This window comes from Ambystoma mexicanum, chromosome 7q (assembly GCF_040938575.1).
Source record: "Ambystoma mexicanum isolate Mex_15411 chromosome 7q, UKY_AmexF1_1, whole genome shotgun sequence".
Taxonomy (NCBI): domain Eukaryota; kingdom Metazoa; phylum Chordata; class Amphibia; order Caudata; family Ambystomatidae; genus Ambystoma; species Ambystoma mexicanum.
Window position 1 is genome coordinate 978,455,089 of NC_090941.1, and position 20,964 is coordinate 978,476,052.

A 20,964-nucleotide genomic window follows, 5' to 3' on the forward strand; every position below is an offset into this window, starting at 1 on the left:
TCGGGTACTGGAAATTCCCCCCAAACTTTCCATCCTGAATCTCCCTTCTCTCGGGTTCTGGGATATATTGTACTGGGACTGGGGAGAGAGAGGAGGATTATTTTGGAAGTTTTGGTTCGGGGATATCTGGGGGAAAAGTTCAGATTGGGAGGTGGAGTGAAACATCTCTCCTGAGGGAAGTAAGTCCTACTCCCTCATTTTCTCATCAAGAGAGTTTTCATGGTCTGATATAGTCACTGGATTATTCTTAACTTTCCAGGACACACTGGTCCGGCCACCTTCCCATCTGTGCGATATATATATGATAGGTTATTTATAACACGCTTAATACCCAGAGGTTTCTAAGCGTGGACCCGGGGATCGAACCTGTGTTGCTCCGTAACGTTTTGCTTCCAAGGCGTGCACGTTGCCTCTGAGCTATCCTCCCGAGACGTGCTTGCCTCACATGCTCAATTAGTTCTACATTTTCTTGCAAACTTCCAGTAATTTCCTGATTTTTCTGTATCCATTTTCAAATAATGCGCTGCATGTGCAAGGACACTATTCTCCTGGTTCAAGAGGTGTTTTTCCTTCACCAGTTGATAGAGGTGAGTACTCAAATAAGGACCAACCTTCTTGATCAGTTTGGCTAGGCCTGGGTAAGTTAGTTGCCTCATGTTTCCTTGGGCTTTGTGGGTGGATAGCATGAGGTCAGTCACAGCCGGCCCATAGGAAGACTTGGTTAACTCGCATGAGGTTCCTGATGGGCTGGGCATCACCCCTGGATCAGAAAGCCCTTTCCCATACCCTGATTGGTCAGGGGGCTTCAATGCCTGTTTGTAATTTTCAATTTCATTTGTCAAACTCTCACACCTGCCTCTCTCTGTCCTTATTTCCTGATGGTGTTCAGAGAGATTTTTTTTAACTCTGACACCAGGGCCTGATTGGCCTCAAGCACTTTACTCTGGGACATTAATCGATCTTTCAATTCCCTGATTTTATTCTTATTTGACTCATTTTCATTTTGATGCAGCCTGCATTGTGCATGCATATTCAAATCGGTTTGCTTTCAAAAGACCAATCTCTTACACTTTCGCGTTTCTACACTGTGCTGCCTGTAACATGTCAGCTTCTGTTTGCCTCACATGCTCAATTAGTTCTACATTTGCTTGCCTACTTCCAGTAATTTCCTGAGAACCTAGCGGATTTTTCTGTATCCATTTTCAAATGATGATCCTCCTGTGCAAGGACACTATTCTCTTGGTTCAAGTGGTGTTTTTCCTTCACCAGTTGAATTTTCTGTTGTTTCAAAGTAAGGAACTTCTGCTATATCTGATCAAAGTCATTTTGGGAATCAACCCTTTTATAATTAACTGCCTGTTTTCATTTTTCAACTCCTTTATTTGTAATTAAAAGGCCATACGATCATCTAACAGCCCTCTATTATAAATACTCTCATCATTTATCTTATGTCGCAGTGTTCTCAAATTTTTCACATACTCTTTATGTGCATCCTGCAGTGCAGAAAACAAACTGCGTTTCACACTCTGCATTCTCTTGCTGCTGGGTTTTTAACTCATCTTTGAGTTGTTCCATGAGGTTTTCTTGTTTTACTTCAAAAATATGGCTCTGCTGTGCTTGATAAGTTTTTTCTGTGCCTCACTGAGAAGCTCAGTCTGACTCTGCACACAGGCCTCACTCCTCTGCACTCGCTCTTCGACTAACTGCAGATGGACGTATAGATAAGGTGTGAGCTGAGCCATTTGACTCAGTTCTTCTTGAGCATTTCAGGTCATAGGAAATGCCTCTAATGCTTTATGCCATATCCCACATCTTGCATCATTTTAGCTTGCCCACTCCCTTCATCCACCTCTGTCCACTCACTACGAATAAACAGCTTTGTAAGAAATGTCTCCTGGCATCATCTAATTCAATTGCATTTAAAAAAAATTACCTTTCTTATTAGAATTTCCTTTTAGCAGGGGCAAAACCACCCTGTTCCTGCTTAACTTCCACTTATGATGCCAAATCAAAATCAATTCTTACTCAATCTTACTTTTTCATCTATACACCTCATTGGAACTCAGGGGTCAAGTCCTCAAAGCACTTTAACAAAGAAAATATGACTTTCCCTCCACCTTAATGCAATTACATCAAAATTAATAGTGTGTCATAATGCACTTGTCATGAGTCAAAAATAACCAGCCAAATCCCGGACGAGCCCCAATTTTGTAACTGTTTATTGAGAGGCCACCATAAACACAGGGAGTTCCTTCCCTGCCCTAACCAGGTGTCATACAATAAACTGTTCTTCTTTATTCAGCCCTATTTCAGACTTATATAATGCCCTTTGAATCCCTCCCCCTGAGCTACCAATGAGCCAAGAACCAGGCCGGTGTGCAGGAAATATATCTGTATTTATTTGAATAGATAATGGAGATCGCACTAAACTACACACGCTGCCTTCTTTGTGGCTCACAATTAAAATCGTGTTACATAAATAAATCACACAAATTGGTTCAGAAACTCGCAATACTTTACTTTATCCCAGTTTTAGTCAAGAAATAATCAACTTACAAATGCAGTACTGTGCAATTTAGATTTTTCCTGCATGCCTCAGCGGCGAACAGTTTGGTTTACAGGCTTTTACAAATTATTAGAATTGTTCTTTTATAACGTGCTTAATATCAGCGAGTGCTTTCTAAGCGTGGGATTGGGATGCAAACCTGTGTTGCGCTGCGTTGCCTTGCTTCCAACACAAACGTGTTGCCCCTGAGCTATCCTTTCTCACCAAACGCATATGGCAATTATTATTTCATCCACACTTTTGCTTTAAAATAAACACAGGGTGATTTAGCAGTTTGTTTTTCAGACCTCCCTTACCCTCTTCTTTGCTCTGTGTGGTGGGAAATTGGACAGAAAAATTAGAATGATTTGGGAATTTTGGATTTTAGACCCCCCCCCTCCACTTAAAGGCCTGTGTTGGGGAAACTTAACAGAGCGATTGAGGTGATTGTTAGGAATTTTGGATTTAAGACCCCCTCCACATAAAGGCCTGTGTTGGGGAAGTCGGACAGGAAAATTGGATGATTTATAGGAATTTTGGATTTCAGACCCCCTCCACTTACAGGCCTGTGTGGGGGAAGCTGGACCATTGGGATTACCCAATTAAATTACAGGCTATCATGTTCAGCGCCTACTGGGAATGTGCTTTGTTAATTTTGAATTTTAACAAAAATATCCCGTGGTGTTCCACCAAATAGGGAATTAATTAAATTAATATTTGTAGTTAAATAGGCTAAGGATCTACACAGTTTCCCCCCCCCCCCCCCACCCACTATAAAGGGAAAGGATTTAAGGCAAGCAGACTCCCCCACCTTTTGGTTTTAATTGGCTCAATTCTAGTTACATTTCAAACCTCTGTTGAAAGTTGAGTCAAGCCAGCTGCATTTCAGCACCCTCTTGGGGTAAAGTGCAGGGTCTGGTCACTCCACTCTCAAGGATGGCCCCCAGCTCTTCGCCATAAGGCCCAGTTAGGTTTAGGCCTCCCTAGCAATAGACAGCTCCACCCAGGTGCAATTTTAGCAATCTCCTTTGGTGTTTCCTTGCAGCTGTCAGATGGTTATTTCTATCAGCCCTTGCTTCTCTCATGGTGCATCCACTTTTTATACCAGTGATGACACCATCAAGATTTCAATGCAGGGCAGTGCAATCCAAGAATCCCCATGCCTTTGATTGATCCTTCATATTTCTCTCCAACCCCCAGCCCATCCCCTGTCTAAGGATTGGTTCAGGAGTCTAGAACAGGAATATTGCAACTCCCCTTTTAAAATCTTTTTTTTCTTATGCACACTTTAGCCAAAAAGTAGCTATATGGCAAAACTTTGTAATTTACTAGTAACTCCCATAATGTATATGTTTTCAGATTCAGCTAATCATGGGGAATTAAATAAAACACAGCCGGGACGGCACCATGTTGCATGGGCATTTGGCAGTTTTACGCCATTTTAACAAAAATCATAATAATTACGCACATGCTATTTACTCTCCACATACCTAGTTATTACCCTCCACCAGGACAACCAATTCTGAAATTTGGGGCATGTTCAGAGCAGCCAGAAACACATTTTAGCTTGCCATTGCATTTCCCCAAGTCACAGGTGGACACATTTTAATTCAACAAATCATCTTGAAATTATCTAAAAAATGAAACATACATGTAATGCAGTGTGACTTGTGGTTGCTGAGAAAAAGGCCTAAATTATAATTGTCCATTTAAACAAATGTGAATGTTCAGGTTATGCAAATATAAGCTCCCCTTTCTCCAAGCCATTTGCCATTCCTGGCCAGCATGTGACCAGAGCTTCCTGGACTGTGCTTTTATTATCCTTTTTTTTTTTGTTTGAAGTTGGCAGGCTTCCAGTCGTATACTTGGAAGCCATCAGCCACACAGAGATCTCCACCAGCAGATAATGAGCTAGGCCGGCTCTGCGTTGTCATGAGGACCTGCTGCCATCTGGCATACTGTCCTGTTAGCTGTAGTGGACCACCATTCCGATCTGAAAAACCTCCTATTTTCTTGTATTTTATTTTAAGAGTTCAGCTTGCCTTGGTCGCAGCTCCTCCCACATTCCAGTCACACACTGGCTACGCCATTTACTCTGCACAGAAATGTGCCTTCAGAGAAAGAAGGCATGGGGAACATTTCTTTTGACCACCCTCCAGGCAGGCCACAGCTTATTGCCGTTGTTCATATTGGCATTTGTATGTTCTGGTTGAATGGTACCCAGCACCAGCATCAATGCATAAAGAAATGGATAGAGTAGATATTCTGGTAGAAGGTAATCAAGTTACTCGGCACACTACATATTGGCAGATGTATCTTCTGGTTGAATGGTACCCAGCACCAACAGCAACGAATCAGGAAGTTTAAAGAGTGCATATTCTGTTACAAGGTAATCAAGTTACTCAGCACATTGCATATTGGCAGATGTAGGTTCTGGTTGAACAGTAGCCAGCATCAATGCATCAAGACATTTAAAGAGTGCACAGTCTGGTACAAAGTAGTTAAGTTACTCAGCACAGTTGCTATTGGTAGATGTAGGTGCTACCTGTACGTTATCCTGCATTATTGTAACAGAAACTTTGAAAAGTGTTGACTCAGGCTCCGTGTACCCCAGTAGCTCAGCCCGGCGCATCTAAGGGCATGCCAGTTCTAGCTGCAAAGTTCTCAGGATCAAAGCATCAGGAAGGTTGAAAAGTGCAGGTTCAATGTCTCAAGTCTACTTTTAGCCCAGGGCAAAACAACATGTGAGATGTAGATTCTGCACGCATGTGAAATTGCAAGAAAGCATCAGGGAGGTGATCAGGTGCAGATTCCAGTGCAAGGTCATGCAATTCTTTAGCACTGTGCATGCTGGAGGATTGGTGTAATTCCTGCATGGTACACAGCAGCACATCTGCAGGTATGTTTGAAGTGCAGATTCATGCTTCCACTCTTGCAGTAACCCAGCAAGATGCAGCAGGCTACAAGTTCATGCTAGTGATAGGTGTTATGTTAGGCCTCGTGGTTTCAATGTGTGAAATATGGCAAGGTGAGTGAGGAATGTTAGACATAGTTGGCGTAGAGGAAGGTTTTCCATTTTTCTCTGAATGTAAGGTAAGTAGGCGTGGTTCTGAGTTAAAATTGCATGCTGTTACAATCCAGCACAACTGGGACAGAAAAAGCCCCTACCGATCATCAGAATTTCACCCTGGCAAGTTCTAGTAGGAAGGGAGAAGAGGACCGCAGATGTTGGGTGGGCGAACAGGGTTGAGATCTATTTGCAATAAAAGAGCAATCCATTTGCCAGCTGTCATGCATATGGGGTGATGAGGAGACAATGCATTCAGAACTGACTCCCACGCACCACTTGCTATATGCTTTCCTCTGCAGGAAAACACTGCATAAGAACAAACACAACTTGGACTCATGTGAGTGCTTGTCCATCAAACAAGGGAGGGAAGGCGCGAGTTGGGGACACGGATGCCACGATAGTTTCCTACAGAAAGCAGCAGGATGAACAGGGGGTATTGCTTTCTCACGGTATTATCTTATCAGAGAGATGGATATTGATGGAAATAGTCTCAAAATACGAGGGTGCGCGTCACCTAAAGTACAGTAGGTGGCACGAGAGAGCTGTGCCTGGAAATGCCTGTCTAAATCCTATGCAAATGTGTGCTAGCTATGTAAGGTTACATTAAAAAGCTATTATAATGCACCCATCAGCACTGCAAAGGTCTTATCTGAATGATTGTTGTATAAACTGCCCCCCCAACGTGTGACTAGACTTAGACAAAAATGTATTTAGCTCCATCTGTCAACACATGTTCAATTCAAGATGTTAACTCTTCTTGCCACGGTAGGGCAGATTTCAGAGACTGATTTGAACATGGAAGGCTCAGTAGCAGCGGGAAATCGTGTCAGGCTATCCAGTGGGTATTAATGTAAGGTGTATAACTATTAATAGGACTGTTCATAGAACATATATGAATTCTTTTTCTAAGGAACCTTGCAGGCATATCTGAAACCATAGGCCCTCTGAGCATTAGTGTTCTGAGTCACTCACAAGCTTATGATAGAATCAGGTTTTGATCTTTGGCTGATCTGTTCTTAATCCTTAACAGAGTTGTAGTTCGACAGGTACCTGCACATGTGAGTATGGCAGCCCAAAACACCCCCACAGCAGCGGAAAGATTGCACATTCTTGGGAAATCCCACATGAAGAGTGTGGCATGGACGCTTTTGAATCAGTGGCTGGCATTGCTCTGGGGATCCGTCCAAAGCATTGTTCTTCACCTGCCGAGCCATTACAGAAGAGGAAAAACCATATGAAAAAAAAGCTTGTTCCCACCCCAAAAGGATAGTCCAGCCCCGAAATGCTAGATTACATCGCTTCTGCATGAGACCACAAGTAACCGCAGACATGTTCCGGCGTCATCAGCAAGCTGTAGCTTGGGCTAATTTCCAGGACAACAGTCAGTGGAACACATGGACATTTGCAGGACACAGTTTGGCAAAAAGAGATTGGACAACTCAAGACTCAAGTTTGGAACTTCAAACTTACCACAAAACAAGGTCCCACTGATGACCGGAGGCACTCCTTGAGCAGTTTCATGCGACACTGTCGGACGTGAGAGCCATACACGTGCTGAGGATCTACTCCATCGTAGCCATCCAGCACCTGGAAGCAATCAAGGAGAAACGATTCTGAAATGTACATACATGCAGCTGTAATCACTGCACCAAAATGGTCAAATGAGAACGAAATCCTCTCCCAAGCTCAATTTGGATTTAGGAAAGGAATAGGAACTTTGGCAGGGGGCCTTTTGATTGCCCTACTACAAGAAACGGGTTGGAAAACAGGGTCCATGCCTGTCTATTTAGCAAGCATGGATTTATCCTTAGCTTTCAATTTGGTGGATCGAAACATATTATGGAGGAAATTAAATCTGTTAGGTTTACCAGAAGAGCTTTTGGCTATGCTTATTCATCTCCATGAAGGCTTGATGATTCAAATCCGCTTAAACAATGAAGGACTTCTTTCCTCGCCAATCAAAACATCTGACGGATTAAGACAAGGTTGTATTTTTGCCCCAACATTGTACAATCTGTACACATCTGATATTGGCCCATTCCTATTAAATGACTCCTTTATTCAACCTGAGTTGGATGGTCAAAAGTTATGTTGGTGTTCCTATGCGGATGACTTCTTACTATTTGATAGGACTCCTGTGGGGCTTCAGCGCTTGCTAACAACTTTTGCAATGTATATGACGTCAAATGGCTTATCAGTAAATGCACAAAAGTCCCATGTTCTCTTCTTTAGTTGAAAGCAAAAGCTGCCACAAAAAAGTTGGTTCCTGAACAAGATATACGGGGTAATTCATGGATTTCAGCGCAGAGGCAGCGCACGCGAGCAGCGTAGAGAGGGAGGGTGCATCTGGGTGCGCCAGCCGTGTGTGCTAAACAGCATTCTGGCGCACTGCGTATTCATGGAATTACTAAGCCATTTTGAGCGCTGGCTAAGATAACATCCCACAGCTCCAGTTACGTCCCCAAGAACGCCTCTTGCGCAAGGAAAAGCCATTGAAATCCCCAATGCAGCGCAAAGGGCTGCGCTAACCCTGGACCATTTTACAGGGCAGCTACACTGTAATCGTGTGAAAATACTACGCGTACCCCGCTCTGGGCAGCCAAAACGTGTGAAAATGTACTTGCGCACCCCTCGAAATACACGTATCCCGCTCGCGCCAGGTAAATTGCGTAGAAAAAGTAGCCCCTGTGGTGTGGGCTGCCTGTGGGGCATACCCAGGGTGGATGGGCTGCCTGTGGGGCATGGGGAGGGTGAATGGGCTGCCTGTGGGGCATGCCCAGGGTGGATGGGTTGGCTGCGTGTATTACTGGGGTACGCGAGGAGTTTCACACGCGTTAGGCCTTGGGTGAGCGGGGTACGTGTATTTTGGGGATACATGGGGAGTTTCACACGCGATAGGGCGAGCGGGGTACGTCTATTACTACGGTACGCGGGGAGTAACACACGCGATAGGCCCTGTGCGAGCGGGGAATGTGTATTTGTGGGGTACGTGGGGAGTTTCACACGTGATAGGCCCTGTGCAAGCGGGGTATGTGTATTTGTGGGGTGCGCGGGGAGTTTCACATGCAATAGGCCCTGTGCAAGCGGGGTACGTGCATTTGGGGGGTATGCGGGGAGTTTCACACACGATAGGCCCTGTGCGAGCGGGGTACTTGTATTTGGGGGGTGCATGGGAAGTTTCACAAGCGATAGGCCCTGTGCGAGTGGGGTACGTGTATTTGGGGGTTGCGCAGGAAGTTTCACACGCGATAGGCCTCGTGGGAGCGGGGTACATGTATTTGGGGGGTACGCAGGGAGTTTCACACGCGATTTGGCATCCCCCCATGTGGTTCCCCCCCTCCCCATGCCCTGCAGGCAGCCCACACCACAGGGGACTACACTACAAACCTCCCCATGCCCTGCAGGCAGCCCACATGGACTTGCACCATGCACTTGTGAGCACACTTGTGAGCCCCGACTCATGTCTCCGTGCACCCCCACCCACCCAGCAGTGACGGACACCTGCCAGCAGGCCCCAACTCATGTCCCCCAACCCACTCACCCACCCAGCAGTGACGGGCACCTGCCAGCAGGCTCCGACTCATGTCCCCCCACCCACTCACCCACCCAGCAGTGACGGGCACCTACCAGCAGGCCCCGACTCATGTCCCCACCCCAACATGTCATCACAATCCACACTCAAGGCCCTGATGGCCATCCAAATCCCACCCCACGCCACCCCAGTCCAAACACCCAACCAAGTATTCCATCCACCCCACATTGAAATCCCTATGTCATAATAGATAGATCCCAAATGGCAAGTATGCACATCAATACATGTCCATCACACACACACAATGGGTGCAAGTGAATGAGAAAACCCACATTGTGACATGCATGAAACCAATGAGAGAATACCACACAAATGAAGTATGAAACCAAAATGTATTAAATACAAAAGCATTGGAATGAAAGAAAATCACACAATAATAAAAATAATAAACAAAAGGATGCAAGTCCAAAATGAATTAAAAATATATTAATGCAGAATCCAAATCAATCCAAAAGAAAAAGGTTCCAAAGCGCTCGTCCATCAAACCAAATCCAAAGGTAAACAAAAAAGAAAACCATTGCTCCATGGGTAAAAAAAATCCTGTCCAGAACTATGTACAATGTAAAAATCCAAGGAAACCTACAAAATACCCTACCAAACTAATACCTATATACAAAAAGGTGGGGCATAGTCCATGCACCCCAAATGAAAGAAAAATAGAAAGGAAACCTAACACTAATTAACTATATACAATGGCGGCGGGCAAGTCCTACGGCTCACTTGTTGATTTCCCGGGCCAGGGCATCATCAAACTCCTGTTCTGAGTACTGGAGGCTGGCCTGTTCCCTGGCCCCGAGGTCTCGCAGGGATAATGCCATGTCCAGCTCCAGCTCCCTGTGAATTTCCTCGAGGCACTCAGCCCGCCTCAGCGCACTGCGCATGGAGTTCTCTGTCCTGACCATAGTGAGCCATGCCTCTTCCGCCAGCCGCCGCTCCGCATCTATTTGATGGCCCAACCGCTGCCACACGGAAGACACTCCCAATCCAGGTTCCTCTGGCCGATGCCTGCCCCTCTGATGTTGATGGCCCCGAGCCATCATCGCTCCCACCTTGAGCCTTCTGCTGCCGTGCAAGTGCCCTGCCTGTTGATGCCTGCACGTCCTCCTCCTGCTGGGGTCGAGTTGTTGGGGTGGCCACCCCTGCTGGACCTCCGACTCCCGACTGTGGTAGGGATGTGCCCTCCACCAGCCTGGCCGCTGGGTCAGAGGCAGCTCCACAGGGTACCCAGGTGATACTTGGGCCGGAAGATGGCACGGAGGACGACTGGCGCATAGGGGGTTCAGTTGAGGAGGGGGTCAGCAGAAGGTCCAGAACACGGAGGAACCCAGCAGCGGTGATCCCTCCTAGCCAGTCGACGCGGCATCTGAAATAACGTACAGCGTCCTCACGAGAACCCTGCACGTTATCCGGGATGCCAAGTTGACGCAACGCCACCCCAGCCAGGACAGGCTCAACACGCTCCCGGATTGCCACTTCTGCAGGGAGAGGAAGGCCAGTTGTTGTTAGCGGATCCCCTCCCTGAAAACAGGTCTGGACGAAGGCATCCATGCTGGTGCAGGATGATGCAGCCACAGGATTGGGGACAGGATTACACACAGGCACCTCTGCGACCGCCTGTGCTGCCTCCTGTCCCTACCTCTGGACTGCACCACTGGCACCGATGGAATCCCCCCTCCAAAGCCCGTGTGTGTCCCTTCCACGGCCTCCTCCTCAACCAAACCCTCCACCAACCTGGTTGACTCGGTGCCATCTTCTTCCACAGGCATCTGTGGGGTCTCAGCTACCCGTTCTGCTGCTGAGGAGTCCACCTCCGACCTCCGCCTCTTGGACGTACCCTTGACAGCTGCGGCCACGGACGCGGCACCAGACCCCTCACTCCTCGACAAGATGACAACATGGGATGGGCGCTGGGCCTTGCGTCTCCGGCTGGCAGTGGGACCCCTGCCGCTGTGCTCCACAGCACCGTCTCTGCCCTCTTCATCAGTTGACGCTGCAGACAGGGAGAGACAGAACACAGGCATCACACATGACAGGTGCGCATGAGTGGCAGTTTCAAACTTCACAAATGGCATCACACTCCCCAACACACATATCATTTGAACCCACACAAAGGCGCAAATCAACAGGAATGTTGCAGCAGACAGCACCATCCATACACATACAACAGCATGAGCATCCAAAGGATAGCCTGATGTCACATGCAACACGGGGAGTGCCAAACACATGCACACACGTCACAGACATACATGCATCTGTACATCTCCACCACCTGTCGCAGTGAAATCATCGGCATCCATGTCACATCTGCCAATCAACCTCCTACCTGTCAGTGTCACATGCATCCATGGTGTATCACAGTGGCACACATGTCAAATACACACACATGCACATGTACACTGTGCACATACATGAAGGTGCAACCAGCATCCATGTGTCACACCACAACCATTCTACAGCACATACGCATAAATGTACACGTGTGCACCAACACATGCATTTGGGCACCATGCATTTGAACACATACACCATTGATGTGCCTCACACATGACTGGACTCACATGCGGGAGGCTCATGTCCCTGTACATACACATCCATACATGGGCCTTCCAAAACATATGTCCAACCTGCACACTCCTGCCACACCTCGACATGCACGCCGTCCAATCAGTAGGCATGGTCACTTACCGCTCGACTCCGGACGGGTCTGCCTCTGAAGGATCTGGTGGTGGAGCGCTGGGTTTATGCGTTCCAGGACCCTCATCTGGATGTTGCTAAGGCGGACCCGGCAGCCCTTTGCATGCTTTCCCTTCAAGAGGTGCCAGGCCTTGCTGAGTGTCCTGGACCTGAAGTCCTCCCAGCGCTTCTGGACATGTTGCATGGCACGGGCTGCCATCCCCTCCTCGTTGATGGCAGCCACGATGTCCTTCCAGATCCCCTTCCGTCCTTCATTGTCGGTGCGTGAACTTCCAAAGAGGGCATGATTCCCCAGGACTTGCTCCACCAGGACGCCAACTTCATTGGCACTGAAGCTGGCAGCCCTCTGCCTCTCTGGCTGGAGGTTGCCACTGGTGCCAGATGGTGTTGTGTCGGACATGGCAACACCCAAGGCAGGTGTGGGTGGGTGGGCAACTGGGGCCTGGGTCTGGGCTGTGGAGCGATGGAATACCAGTCGGGAGTCTTCTGTTCCAGCAGGGGTGGTCACAGCAACTGGACCCCTGCAGATGGCTGACGTGCAGGCACCAAACAGCAGGGCACGTGGCCAGCAGGCAGGCAGCAGAAGGCAGGTGGGAGCGTGCTCGGGGCTCTGCGGGGCAGGACAATGGCCTTCTGGGAAGGAGCGTGGTCTTCCGTGTGCTGTTGCGTGGCCAGCTTGATACGGAGTGATTTGGCACATGAAAAAACTGCACGTCAGCGTGTAATTCGAGGAAAGGCCCTTAGCACGTAAGCGCGTATGTGACATAGCGCGCACGGGTGTTTCCCTCAACACGGGTGTATGTTGATTGTACCCATGGAAATACTGCACGTCCGGGGGTCACTGCGTGTAATTGGAGGAAAGGCCCTTAGCGTGTATGCGCGTAAGTGACGTTACACGTGTGGGCTGGCTTAAAAGGTATGCGTAGGACGCCATTTTCTTGTATGTGCTTTTTGTGGAGAGCGAGCGGGTGATTCTTGTACTTCTTGTCAGCTCACACGCGATTACTTCACAACGGTTCCAGTTCGTACTCCTTGTATATTCAGACAGCGTTCAATTCTTCTTTTGGCGGGGGTGTTGCCAACGCGCACACGCGTATCTTTTTCACGTTCTTTTTCCAGGCAGATGGTGAGTCGCGCACGTATTTTTCAACTGTGGTTGCCCCCGTGTGTCGCGTACCCATTCAGAGGTCATTGTAGCCAGCGTGTACCACGCGTACGCTTCTTTTTGTGTTTCTGGGTGCCACAGCATAGTGCAGGTTCTTTATTCCACGCACGTGGGCTACCAGGGGTCGGTGCATGGTAAATTTTATTTTCGGGGTGCCTGAGCGTTGCGTGACCCGTCATCTTCCCCCAGGGGTACAGACAGCCTTGTTAGAGCAATAGGGTACGTATTCCATCTAGTACCCTGCCCCTTTCACCCCAATTGCCCAGGACAATTGTTTACTGCAACTCCCATTTGCACAAGAACATCAGTGCCATGGTTGGGAGGCGACCAAGCGGTAAGGAAGGCAAAGGTGGCCAACCTTCAAGAGGTGGGCGCGGTAGAGGACATGGCCAGGATGTGCAGGGTGGCCCAAGAGGCCAGTGTGTGGAGGACCAATCAGGGACACCTATCCGCCCCCCAATGGGTCAAGGAGATGCAGCTGACAGCATCCCAGCTCAGGCCTTGTTAACCTGGCCCATATTGTCAACCAAACTGGCACAGGATGACTCCCAGGCTGACTTCTGTGTCACCAAGTCAAAGCCCCGGGTGGCGGTGAAAGTTGCTGTCACCAGGCCCCGTGGATCTGGGGCATCAATGTCATCTTCTGCCTGAAGTAGCCAGGGTGAGGAGGCTGCAGGGGCAGCTGCAGCTCAATCCACCCCAGCTCCGAGTCTCCCAGCCTGGACAGTGTTGGTCCAAATCCATCACACCGAGGTTGGTCCTGCCAACATCACCCAGCAGCCAATGCCTGCAGTGAGACCTTTGGTCATCGTGCCTTTGGCTACTTCCAGTGCCCAGTCCACCTGTGCTTCAGCCCCTACCAACCAGAGCGGTGTGAGCCACTCAGGGTCCGCACCACCTCTCAAGAGGAAGAAGGGTGATCTTGTGGTACAGGCTGGGGCCCCAGACACGGCTCCACCCTCTGGCACATCAAGGAAGCATTGTTTCAATGATGTGGAACTAGACGCACTTGTGGGCTACGTGTCGGCCCATGGCCGCGAAATGCTGGTGACTGCAGGGTGCAAGACTACGACTGCTCAACGTAGGGCCCACAGGCAGACCATCGCGGACCAAATTAGTTCCCTTGGATTTGTGAGGCGCACAGCTGATGATTGCTCTAAGCGGTGGAATGATCTGAAACGCAGAGCAAAGAACAAGCTGGCTTCCAATCATGCCTCTACTCTGGTGACTGGCGGTGGGTCTCCACCAGAGGAACAACAACTCACAGAACATGAGTCTATCGCTGGAGCCTTCATCACAGAGGATCAGATCCAAGGTGTGGGATACCTACCAGATCTTGAAGCAATGTCCGGTGAGTGCCCATGCATGTGTGTGCAATCCATGTGTATGTTGCTTGGGTGATGTGTTCTGATTGAGTGCCAGGTGAGGCTGTGCAGTCATGACTGCTATGGGTCACCCATGTGGTGCCTCCAAACCATCCCCCGGCCTTGGGTTTGGGTTTCACAGTATCCCTTCTAACCGCAGTTGACAATTTGCACCTGATTACTGCACTTGCCCTTCAACTGCCATCATGCCACAACATTCTTCATACTGTTTTCGTGTTCATTCTGCCTGATTAATGAAATCCTTTGCATGTTTACCACACATTTTTGTGCCGTTCTTCCCCAAATGTTACATACTTTAGACATAGATTACACTCCACAATGCCCCACATTTCTTCACTTGTCATAGGAAAGATTTAATCAATCAGGCTGATTGAGTAATGTGCACCTACACATGGCCTGCACACTATCACCTTGGGGCCCTGTTTGTATGTTCAACATGATAATTGTCTTCTGTCATGTTGAAGTGACCAACCATTGATGTATCCATGTGCCTGCCATCAGTGCATTAGTGAACACTGGCTTTGTTGCAGCGTGTGGCACATGCGTGTTTTGTCACACTGTTTTCCATGTCCTATTTCATGATGTCCATCTCACATGGATGGGTGACAGTACTGATTTTCTACCATCTGTGAGTCCTTGTTAAATCTGCCATGGCTATGCTACGTGCCATCTGTGTGCTGGAATGTGTCATGTATGTGGATTGTCCATGCCACTCACAGGCTCATGTGTGATTGTGGTGCTATGCAGCATGCATCACATCTGTTGGTTTTCCATCTTGGAATTCTCAGTGTGTGCTTTTAGGCTCACCTTCCACTTCATTGCGAGTGCATGCATGCCAGAGTTATTGTAATGTGTGACATGTGACATTTATGTATTCAATGTTTACCTTGTGATGCCTATGTGTGTGGCCTATGCTGCTCATGGCTGTCTTCATTACTTTTCTTTTATGTTTTTGCAGGTGATGAGGCACTAGATGCTGTTGAGCAGGAGGAGATGGCGCAGAAGCAGGAGTACTCACAGACACAACCAGGCACCAGTGGAGGATGTGGGGTGGTGGTGGGTGAAAATCCATTACTCCTACAGACCATCCTGTCCACGGATGTCACTGGGTACACCTCCACAGACCTCTATAGCTCAGCTGCTGAATCGGACATTGAGACATATGTGTTTCTGGCAGGGATGCTGTTCTGTCCAACCCACCTGCACTGGGGGTAGACCCCTCTATGGGGCATTCTGTGTTGGAAAGTCTGCCTGTGGCAGTTACGGATACAGGGTCACACTCGACTATATTTGCTCCTGTTCCTGGGCCAGCAGATCGAAGGAGGAATGCAGTCCTGCAGCCTCAGGCCATGCCAGCACAGCAAGGTGCACATCACCTTGCCCCAAACAGGTGTGGTGCCCGCCAACGCGGTGGCCGTGCGCCACCAGGCAATACTATGTGGGAGAACTCCATGTACACTATAGCAGCACCACAGGGGGCATTGTGTGAAATGATGGCTCAGGCCGTGGATAGGGTGGTCACTTCCGTTCTCCCCCCTGAAAGGCAGGTGGCGCTCCAGCAGCAGGCAACAGAGTCCATTTGCCACTCAAATAGGGAGGACATGTTGGCGTTCAACAGGGACCAACAGGCTGGACTGGAGACTCTGCGCACAGCCATATCTGCAGAGTCACAGGCCCACAGGGATGCCCTGAGGTTAGAACAAAGGTCCCTCAGAGATACTCTGTGTGAACTTGAGATGTCCCGGAGTACAAGGTCAGAACAGTAGCTGGAGCAGCTGACATGTACACTCTCAGCTGAGCTCCAGGCAACCCGTCAGGAGATCCGGGCATCACGCGAGGCCATGCAGGCAGAAATGCGTGCTACCCGTGAGGTGCTGCCTGGGGATCTCTGTACCATCATCCTGCAGAACCAAACCTTTCAGACCTGCATGCTTGCTGCCATGGAGGAGCATGCCAGGGCTTTGCGTTGTCTGCCTTTTTCTTTCATCAACATCCACGCATGTGGGTGTTGGGGTGCACGCTGTACCTCGTCCCTCCTGTGCCCCCCCTCCCCTCTGGTCCACACATGGCCATTTTTTTTTGTTGTTTTTTTGACATTTCATTCCGATTTGCTAAATGAAAATAGTATTCAATTAATTTGTTATCTTTATTTCTTCTTCTTATTTTTTATATTTTTTATGTTCATTTTATTTTCAATCTTGATTTCTTATTTTCATTTTCATACATTTGTTTTTATTTGGTTATGCTTCTGATGTTTACTTTGTCATTTTAATTTGTTTGTTTTACTTTACATTTACTTTTTCTATATTTCATTTACATTTACATTTTTGTTCATAACCATTTTCTTTCACATTGAGAATTAATGTTACAGTGTGTTGCTTTGTGTGCCTCCCGTAGGCATCCACTGTGTATTCCAGCTGGGCACATGCAGGCTTGTCCTGTCTTTGGGTTAGAAAATTGGGTTCCTGACACACACCCCTCCTGCTTCCCCTTTCCGTGGGCTCGCAAAGGGTGTGACCAAGTGACAGTAATTTACACAGAGACATTTGGCTCCCATAGGTTTAGTGGGCAGTCTGTAGTCCAAACTGTGTATACATCCATAGTGGGGATTGTTGTTCATTTCTCCACTGCATGGTGGATTTATATATGGTTTTACATCCAGGACTTTTTCCTTATATACATCTAGCTTCTTCATGTCTTAATGAGCCCGTCTCCTTTGCAGATGCAGTTCATGTTGTATGCAGTACACTGCCACATTTGCCTACTAGCAACACTCTGCAGTTGGAAGGGGTCGATGTGCTGCCTTAGTCAGGTTGTGACACTTGCACTACTTTAATTTTTTACTGTCATATGTTGCCACCGTTGGATCCTGTATTGATGTTTTATCTTGCTGGTAAGTATTTCTTCATGTATGTTGGTTTTTTTTTTCATTACTGAGAGGAAATTGTTTCTGGCCCGTTTCCATTTGGGACACTGCAGTTTGTGACACTTGTGTCATGTGTTGTGCATTCATTTGGTTGCTTTCACATTGCATGCCATGCCATGGTGTGTAGGGAGGGGTTGGGTGACATGCCACTATTTGGATGTAGTATTTTGCAAGGGGGTAGTCCTTCATGCATGTGTGCCTTTTACTGACACAGCATTGGCTGTCTTTAAGTAGCTAGGGATGCACACAATGTAGCACTTCCAGGTGAACGATCCCAGGGTGGTATGGTTGTGACAGTTGACGGTCTCTTTTGTCATCATCATTGATTGTCAGCTGGTATGTGCCAGGCCTGTGTGCACTCCGCAGGGGTGGGATTTTAGGTGAAGTAATTTGCCACAAGCTGGGTGTGGGCTGCCTCACCACATGCCCTTTTACCTCCCATGCGCAGTGGACGTGCATGTGGTTGGGGATGTGGGGGCACCACCGTGTCCACCGGCACACCTTGCCGAGTTGCAACTGTGTAGGACAAATGCTGCCACTATGATCCTGCACACTACTGGGGCGCATATAGCAGCTGCCCACCAGAGCGGTCAAGGGAGCGAAAGCGTGACTTGAGCACTCCGAATGTGCGCTCCACTATGCCCCAGGTTGCAATATAGGCTGTGTTGTATCTTACCTCGGGTGGTGTGGTGGGGTTCCGAATTGGCGTCATCATGTAGGTGCTCAGAGGGTAGGCACTGTCCCCTGGGGAGGTGATAATGTTTGTCATTAGTGGCATTTTCACATTTCTCAGTGTCTGACATGCATGCATGTGCAGAGGCATTTATACTCACCAATTAGCCATGTGTCACCATGCCGCCCAGCTTCCAGGTCCCGGTTTAGGGGTGACATTCTGAATATGAAACTATCATGGCTGGACCCCGGATAGTTGGCATATACTGAGGTGATGATTCCCTTGGCATTACATACAACCTGCACGTTGATGGAATGCCAGTGCTTGCGGTTTCGATAGATGTGCTCAGTAGCCCTAGGAGGACGTAGAGCCACATGGGTGCAATCAATGGCACCTAGCACTTTGGGGAAGTGTGCCACCCCGTAAAAGTCCTGGACAACAGTGTTCTGGGCATGTATACGTGCCTGCGGACTGAGAGGCGTGCAATCATGATGGCCAACACCTGGTGTAGGCAGCGTGACTGCGTGGCCTGTGAGACACCCCCAACTATGGCACTTGTCCGCTGAAATGACTAAGTAGCCAAGAAGTGCAGTACATTGAGCACCTTTTGCAAGGGGCTCAGTGCTTGGGAGCACAGGGTGGGTGATGTGAGGTCATCCTCCCACTCCCTGACCAGCTCTAGGATTATTAGTAGTGGAAACCTGTACCTCCCATACACCTGGTCATCAGGCATCCCAAAAAAGGCTGATCCTGGGTAAAAAATGCGGGGCCTGGCTATCCTCCTCCTGCGGTGTCCCACGACCACTGCTGCGAGGAACAGTATATTCATTGTAGCGTATGAGCTTGTTTGTTGTTTGTGCACATTTTTATGCTGCACGGGGCCGCTTACGCCTGCTTCCTGCTCGCGTATGTGTTTCTGGATTAGCGCATCTTTTTTGGCGCACGGGTTTCTCCTGTTCGATTCCATGAATACGTGTTGTTAGCATGCGTGTGGGCGTTACAAGCATTTACCTCCCGTACTTACCCCGTAACGCAAACATTTTCACGCGTTGTTCCCCATTCCGCGTGTTATGCCTCGTGTTCCACCCCTTTTCTTGTGTGCGCTAAAAGATGTGCGCTTTTCCTGTGCGCGTCGCGCATGCCGTTTAGTGATGTGTGTGCCCGCGCGCACCACCCACGGATTTGGCACACATCCCAGGTTTTACAAGTGCAGCGCATTCCAGGAATAGATGAACGGCTGCGTGCGCGGCTTTAGCACGCATGAGCTGCGATTTTCACGCTTGCGCTCCCCTTTTTGGCACACATTTATTCCATGAATTGCCCTGTAAATTAGGAATCAAACATTCAATTATATATTTGGGACTTTTGTATGCGATAAACCAAATGGCGCGCAACCCTTAACCCACTATCTGATGAAAGTTAAGGCATGCATCACTCAAATCCGCATTATGGACAGCAAATTTGGTACATTTTCTTATCTTCCTTAGTTAAGATACTATAAACAAAAAGTCTTCCCTAAAATCTTATACAGCATTGAAATGCAATTTATAAATGGCAACTTGGATGTGAATAGACTTGAGGCAAGGATACTTAGAGAAACGTTATTCTGTCTACCGAAATGCATTCCATTAGTAGCGATATGTTATGAATTGGGTTTCCAGTCACTTAAAAGTATGGTAGAGTGGAAATGTCTACTGTTATTCCGAAATCTCATAAATCAATCCGGTAATAACTTGTACAGTGATCTGTCGGGTATGCTTAAACAAGGCACACCCAATTCGATATTTCTTGCTAAACTAATGAAAATCTGCAAGAACTTACTGAATTGTGCTGGAGAATTGCTGAGCACTCTTGTGCTTAATCCAAATAGAGGAAAACAATTGCTCCAACATAATGATTGGGCTATTACAACCGATAGATTATCACATTATAGACTGTATTCTCATATGGTCTCTTATTATAAATATATGGGAACTCCGAAACCTTATCTTACCTCTTTTCCAAATAGAGGGTGGAGAAACATATTTATGAGATTTCGATTCAACGTACTGTTAACCTGTGAAATCATCACAGCACGAGGCAAAATTTTGGCAGCTCCCATTTTGTGTAGATATTGCAAGAATACTGAGGTAAAAGAAACATTGAGACATTTGATGATTGAGTGCCCGGCTTTGACTCCAAAAAGAACATCTTATTTTGACCGTTTTGTCTCAAATGTGGATCTGGACTTTTTATGGAATCGTATGCTATTTGACAAAAGAATTCCTTTGCAACTAGCGGTTGTAAGATTTCTGAAGATAGAGTGTGGCCTTGTCTAGTATTTGACTCTGCAACCAGTTCAGCGTAAAGGAAGAGACTAATGTATTGTGTTGAGGAATTTGTTGTTAATAGATTGCTTAAGATTGTTATGAATGTTAGCACTCGCACACTAAATTTTGGAATATTTTTATACATTACCCACTAGCAATTATGGTTGAAACGATTGATTGTGAATATGGATTCTATGTAATCTCTATGTAAATTTTACTTTACTGACTCAAATTCTGCAACTTTTGCTTGTCTTTTAGATAAATGTTATATCCTAAATGTTGCTTAATGATCTTGGGCCAGAGTAAAGATTGTTAGTATCGTATTCATGATTTTTTTGTAATAGGCCGGTTAATTCAAGTATGAATTTTAGTGTTTGTATGCTAATCAATGACATTTCTCTTATTCATTTTCCACTATGAATTTTGGCTGAAATTTTAACTGTCTGTATTGATTTTTGTAACTTTTAACTGTGGTAGGTTTTAGCATTTTATTAGTTTGTTTCTTAGATAAATGTCATAGTGTAATGAGGTTTTCTTTTAAACTCTGTAGTGATTATTACTATTCTTTCTTTTTCGCACTATTTTGTAAAGGTTTTTTTAAAATC

General features: G+C 47.3%; 1 protein-coding gene across 1 annotated transcript in view; it reads right to left on the reverse strand.

Moving 5' to 3' along the window:
* Positions 1–20,964, reverse strand: part of LOC138528445 (NACHT and WD repeat domain-containing protein 2-like) — a 328,733-nt gene that overhangs the window by 190,782 nt on the left and 116,987 nt on the right. The window contains exon 3 of the mRNA XM_069640078.1: positions 7,086–7,202. Within this exon, the coding sequence (XP_069496179.1) occupies positions 7,086–7,202 (117 nt within the window). The remainder of the gene's footprint in view (positions 1–7,085; positions 7,203–20,964) is intronic.